Genomic DNA, 6,156 nt, shown 5'->3' with positions numbered 1-6,156 from the left:
AGAACATCGAAATTAAATTTGAACATTAATAAATTTACTAAAATTAAATTAATAAATCTGCACATATATAAATTGGGCCTTAACAACTATAGAAATTGCATAGTGTTGGATCCAAAGCTCGCTCACGTCTGACATGGCAGGTTTCACTTAATAACAATCAGCGTCATTTCAACGCGCTGGTATGATTGTTTGAAAGAAACTCGCTTTGATCAATGAGTCAAAAAGATACGTGTGACACAACCGCATCCAACTCGGATAAGATAACAACCCAACCCAAACAATAGGTTTCTAAGAAAAAAAAAAAAAACTCTCTTCCGCTTCAGAAGGTTCAAAATATGGGTCCGAATTAACATTGTCGATGAGTGTAAAGCATATCAAAGCCAGCAACAGCGATGTCGAAGCCGAGGCGACCGCATTTTCTCAATGTCTTCTCCTCTACTTCAAGTGCTAACAGCCTGGTATTCTACACCTTTTTTTTTCCTATTCAAATTAGGGTTTAGTGTAAATATTGTTATGAATTCCATTTTAGATTAGTTAGTTTTATTTACCTTCGAGTGATGGGTGATATTTTAACAGAGAATTCCAGTGGGATTTAATAGAAACTTGGAGGGAAGAGGTTCTGGGTCAGTTTTGTTAAAAGGACCAAGTGGGTATAGTTGGAATGTTAAATTAGTTCAAAGAAATGATGACTTATTATTTGATGAAGGATGGGCTGATTTCGTAGCAGACCATAGCCTAGAATGCGGTGAAATTTTGGTTTTTAGGTATGATGGTGACTTGGTTTTCGATGTCAAAGTGTTTGATCAAAGCAGTTGCGAGAAAGAAGTTGCTTTTCATTGTAAATGCAGTCAAGCTGGTAGCGTGTTTCATGGAATTGTGAGGCAGAAGAGATATAGGGAGGAGGATGATGTTTCATTGGATCAAGATTGTGAAGAGTTGTTAAAGAGAATCAGACAGAGTTCTTTTGAGTCCGATCGTGATGAAGAACATTGTGGGCGGGAGCTGATTCTTGCTACTACAAGTTGTCAAGGATTAACTTCCTGTGATGAAAATCATGGTGAAGAAATCAACCTCTCCCATTTGAGATTTGTATATGAATTGTTGTTTTATCATTGATTTGGCAGTTTTCTATGATGTAAGAATAAAAACTTGTTTTAATAAACACTAAGTAAGAACTATGGTATCAATGTATGTGTATTCTTGTTTAGTTCTCATTATCTTATGTTAGCGTAGATACCACTTATTTGTGTTAAATTTGCTTTACATAGAAACTCAATGTGAGATATTTCATGCCTTTGTAATTATGCATGCTTGTGGATGTTCATTCTGATTCTTATTGGAACTTCACTGGTGGTTTACATTACATAAATTCCACTTGACAGAGTCTCTGGTCTCTTGAAACAGATGGAACCATTCTGAAAATAACTGGCAAAGAAGATGACTTGAAGCTTCATGGCAGTGGCTGTATACAGATGATAGGAGAATTTGAAGAGAAGAAAGTGGCTCAGTCTTTTAACTCATGTTTCCCCTTTTTTGTAAGAATTATGAAAAGATTCAATGTCAGTGGCTCATATACATTGGTAAGATGTTTCCTTCTCACTGTTTCGCCCTGGATTTTTGTGTTGGACATTGTTTCCAGCATGACATAAATTTGACCAAGCATCGTGCTATATGGCAAACATGTAGGGTATTAAATGACTCTACTCGCTAGAAACTTCTCTTAATCGCAATCGTTCTGCATTTGGAGCTTTTGAACAAGTTTCTTAACCTAGTGAGCATCGTGCTTTTAGCTCTGGCACCAGTTGGGAAAAAGTTCCTCCTACTTGTAAGGGAAAAATGAGAAGAAAATTATGACTTCCCTCATTTACATGTTCCAAATTCAGGGGCTAGACAATCTTTTTAATAATTACATTTTTGCTTACTAATGGAAATTCTTCTAGCCATTACCGTCTTGAATCAACTAGTTAGATCTTTCAGGATTTATTATTTAGTCATCTTGAAAGCTGCTTATGTATTCAACTGCGTTTTAATTCTTTGTGACAGAATATTCCATATCAGTTTGCAATGGAACATCTTCCAAACTGCAAGACTGAGATCGTGCTTCGGAATCTGAAAGGAGCTTGTTGGACGGTGAATTCTGTGCCTACAACAAGAGTGCATACAAGTCATACTTTATGTGGTGGATGGTTGAGCTTTGTCCGTAGTAATGAGATAAAGGCTGGAGACATTTGTATTTTTGAATTGGTGCACAAATTTGAATTCCGTGTGCATATTCTTCGGGTTGGACAGGAAGACTTGATCAGGCAAAGCAGAAAAGCAGTCCTGGACAGGTCTGATTCAACTTTACTGAAGAAATTTGTAAAGAACACTTCAAAGGTCCACTCAAAATTGAAAAAGGTTCAAATCTGTGATAACAAAGGGTCTAAGGTGCTTGACAAATGGAAATATGGTAATGCAGCAAAAAAATCTGCCAGTGTTGTGCTCTGCTCTTTGTCAAGGTCAGGCACTGAAAAGCAAGGTAAAGTTTCTAAATTGTTCTATAGTTTGTCTATACTTGACCATGAGTGTTAATCTATATCTGGTTGAAGGAAAGGTTTGTATTTTTCTTAGCTTCCAGGGAGATTATTTGTGTTTATAGGACCATGGATATAAGATACTCATTGTGATTTCCATTTAGTAGAATGTTTATTCACTGGTCTTATTTTTAATTTGGCTTGTAAATCAGAAGCAGCTATTAGTGGTTTGAGAATGATGTTGACAGTTGATGAAGAAAAAGCTGCTAGGTCTTTTGCTTCTCGCTTTCCTAGTTTTGTGAGAATTATGAGAAAGTTCAACATCAGTGGTTCGTATACTTTGGTGAGCAATTTATTTTTCGCTTCCCCCTTTCAGAAATTTGACTAAAGTAAGGTTTCTTCCATAACTAATTTGACGGTGTAGTAAAAGATCCAAAAGGAGAAATAGAAAAGATGGCAGTTATATATTTTAGATTCTGAAAACAAAGTATGTACCCATCTGTGTCATTCTTGGACATCAATATAACTATTAGCAATTGTTGCAAGTTACTATTAGCAATTGTTGCAAGTTTTCTTTGCTGAAATATAAGAGGCATAGGTTCTTTGGGGATTCTCTAGTATCAATATTCATTTAGTATCTGGATCATACGATGCAGAAAATACCATATAAGTTTTCAAAGGAGCATCTACCCTACTGCAAAACACAAGTAGTGCTTCGTAATTTGCAAGGCACGTGTTGGACTGTAAATTCTCTCCCAGATTCAAAAGGTCGAGCTGTGCATACCTTCTGTGGAGGATGGATGGCCTTTGTTCGTGATAATGAGATAAAGATTGGTGATATCTGCATATTTGAACTTGTCAATAATTATGAAATGCGTGTGCATATATCTGGGTCGGGAAGAAAAGGGCTAGATCGCCAACACACTTCTTTGTGAGGTATATTAAAAACTTCAACCTTCAGGCGATAATATGTACTGATGCACGCCTTGGTTTCTTTCTACCCATCTCTTTGGTTCTCTTCATGTGAAGCCAAGTATGTGGATGAAAAGGGTTTGAAAGAACCTGCTTCCTTTAGGAGCAGTTTCAGAGAACTGGAATATGTTAATGTTATTATTTGCCTGCTAAGTAGACCTATACTGCCTGTCAAATCGTGTTATTATTACTATATTGTTGCACTAATCTAATGCTGTCTATGAGATGCAATTTATTTGGACCTTTAGCTATCGACACTGATATTTTTTTTGTCTTTTACCCAAGTATGGCTAAGGGAAAATCTTTTCAGGAACTCATCACCAGGATTTGTGGAATGGGGTTGTCTATATTTGTATGGAGGGAGAGGAATAACTGCAGAATGTTTGTCACATTGCAGCAGTACTTTGAAATTCAATTGTATGGATTCTATTAACCTGGGGATCATCATGTTTTCTTAATTTGCTTTGGGTTTGATGGGAGTTTTAAGGAAGTGATGACAAATATTTGAGGGATTAGCTTAGCTACTTATTCTCAAACATGGAATTGCATATTCGTTCAATCTGAAAGCAGTGTCCTAGCTTTGGAAAGTAAAAAAGAATATTGTATTTTATATGGGAAAGATAATGTGTAATTGTTGGAGTGTTGCTTTGGAATGGCCACAATGTTGCTTTTGAAAACGGGACCAAAGACGAGAGGAAGGGAAGCTCCAATACTCACCGCTGAAAATATAGAAGAAAATATATTTTTTGATTAGTTTAATATGATAAAGTTTTGATTAATTTTGAAAAGTAACTGAGAGACTGAAATTATATTTTAGAAGTCATGAAAATAAAGTATAAAAGAATCAATAGTAAAGTATAATGAAATAAAACAGTAATAATTTAAAAAATCTTTAACATGTAAAATAAAATAATTAATCTATTATCATCTAAAATGATAATTTGTTTTTTTTCTATATCACACTTTCATTTTTGTTTTCATTGTTTTAAAAATTAGAAAAAGTTGGTTTGGTATTAATAACCAGACCGACGTAAAAAATTAAATATATAATTAATACTAAGTAGTTTATCAATGTTACAAACTCCACTTAATTGCATTAATATAAGTAAATTATTTGTTGATTGTATTAATATAAATAATTATTACTTGATAGACATAATATTTCAAAAATCTATGTTTAAAAGATTAACAATTGTGTAAATAAGTAATTATTAAATCAAATAAAAGTATCAAACATCAAATAATTATAAAAATTAAAACATACCAAATAATAATGGATAATAATGAAAATTATATGTTGTTTAGTGATGGAAACAAAATCTATAAAATAATACTAAAAGATGATTTCTTCGGTAATTCTTTGGATGCTATTTGAATGGAAATGATTTGCTAATGCATTTATTTATTGTGCTAAATCTTAATTTTAATTGGTATATAACTATAAATTAATTAGGCCATATTTTTGTACACTAACTAATTGACAATTAATATAAAATAATATGTGAAATTTAATACATATAGTCTAATTAAGTGATAAACTATAACACTAATAATGAAAACATTATAAATAAAATATATAATTATACTTATTTCTATTTTATATTAATAATTGATTACTGAAAAAAATGTAAAATCCATATATTAGTTTTAATGTTGATAGTAAAAACATTATTAATAAAATAATTATAAGTATAATTATATTAATTGCTTTTACATATTTAAAAATATGAGAAATATAGTTAAAAAATGCTAATTCCTAATTAAACGATTTATTTTTAGCTTAATCTTAAGATTTGAGTCAAGCTATTTGCTGAGCTAGGAATTATATGGGATCAAACCTACTTGATTTGTTTCCATTAATGTTTATTGATAGAATATTTTTCCATTTACTTATAAAATATAGAATTAAATATAAAATATATTTATTTTATTTTGAATTTTAACATGTAAATTAACAATAAATAAATTCATATATATATTATAAATACTATTTTTCAGTATATTAATATTATTTTATATAATCTGAATTCAATTTATATCAATTATAAAGAATTATGATAACATGATTTAATTATTATCATATTTAAAATAAAGTCATTTATAAAAATATTTAATTAGAATGAAATTTTTATTATTTTTAATTTAACAATTTATACTCAATTATTTCAATCAATTTAATTTTTTTAATCTATAATCTATATATATATATATATATGACGTTTTAGTAGAACTTTTCAAAGATGTGACAATTTTAATTAATTTCATATTCGTATAATATCAATTTAATTAATAGTTAATTAATATTACATGGTTATTATTACATAATAATTACCGGTCAATTCCATCCTAACCAAAACTAAAATTGAGACCCAACTAATCACAATTCAGCCACTAAGATTTTCGAACTTTCTTGACGGAGCCCGATTGTCGAAACCATTTTTTGAAAAACGGGGTCGACTTGATTTTAAAAATGAATACGAATAAAAATGGGAGTCGCCACCAATATTTTTTTTTGAGGTGAGATCGGCTCACCTCAAATTAATCATTTTAATAAAAATTTAAATTTACTAAAATGATAATTTTTGGTCTACGAAAATCAGAAAATGGGTTCGGGAGTCAGTTATGCACGAGGAAGTATTAGCACCCTCGATATGTCCAAAATTGGTACCTA

At 31.2% G+C, this 6,156-nt stretch overlaps 1 protein-coding gene across 4 annotated transcripts; it reads left to right on the top strand.

Annotated features, from left to right (window-relative positions):
• The first annotated feature begins 270 nt into the window (after positions 1-270).
• On the top strand, positions 271-4,138 carry LOC108483705 (B3 domain-containing protein Os11g0197600-like). 4 transcript variants are annotated; one of them, XM_017787259.2, is made up of 7 exons: positions 271-458; positions 577-1,057; positions 1,405-1,580; positions 2,044-2,518; positions 2,732-2,856; positions 3,170-3,449; positions 3,771-4,138. In XM_017787259.2, exons 1-6 carry the CDS (start codon positions 393-395, stop codon positions 3,446-3,448), a joined length of 1,602 nt encoding a protein of 533 aa, XP_017642748.1. In that variant the 5' UTR covers positions 271-392; the 3' UTR covers position 3,449; positions 3,771-4,138. The 4 variants fall into 4 exon arrangements, with proteins under 4 accessions (XP_017642748.1, XP_017642747.1, XP_017642745.1 ...); XM_017787258.2 differs by having other exon boundaries at positions 2,726-2,856; positions 3,796-4,138; XM_017787256.2 differs by having other exon boundaries at positions 2,726-2,856.
• The last annotated feature ends 2,018 nt before the right edge of the window (positions 4,139-6,156 follow it).

Source organism: Gossypium arboreum, chromosome 3 (assembly GCF_025698485.1).
Source record: "Gossypium arboreum isolate Shixiya-1 chromosome 3, ASM2569848v2, whole genome shotgun sequence".
In the NCBI taxonomy this organism is placed as follows: domain Eukaryota; kingdom Viridiplantae; phylum Streptophyta; class Magnoliopsida; order Malvales; family Malvaceae; genus Gossypium; species Gossypium arboreum.
This window is presented reverse-complemented; position numbering and strand designations above follow the sequence as displayed.

Coding starts and splice junctions, on each gene's coding strand:
- LOC108483705 (XM_017787258.2), top strand. CDS start 393: ATGTCGAAGCCGAGGCGACCGCATTTTCTCAATGTCTTCTCCTCTACT. Junction 459..576: donor CTTCAAGTGCTAACAGCCTG/GTATTCTACACC, acceptor ATATTTTAACAG/AGAATTCCAGTGGGATTTAA. Junction 1,058..1,404: donor TTCCTGTGATGAAAATCATG/GTGAAGAAATCA, acceptor CTCTTGAAACAG/ATGGAACCATTCTGAAAATA.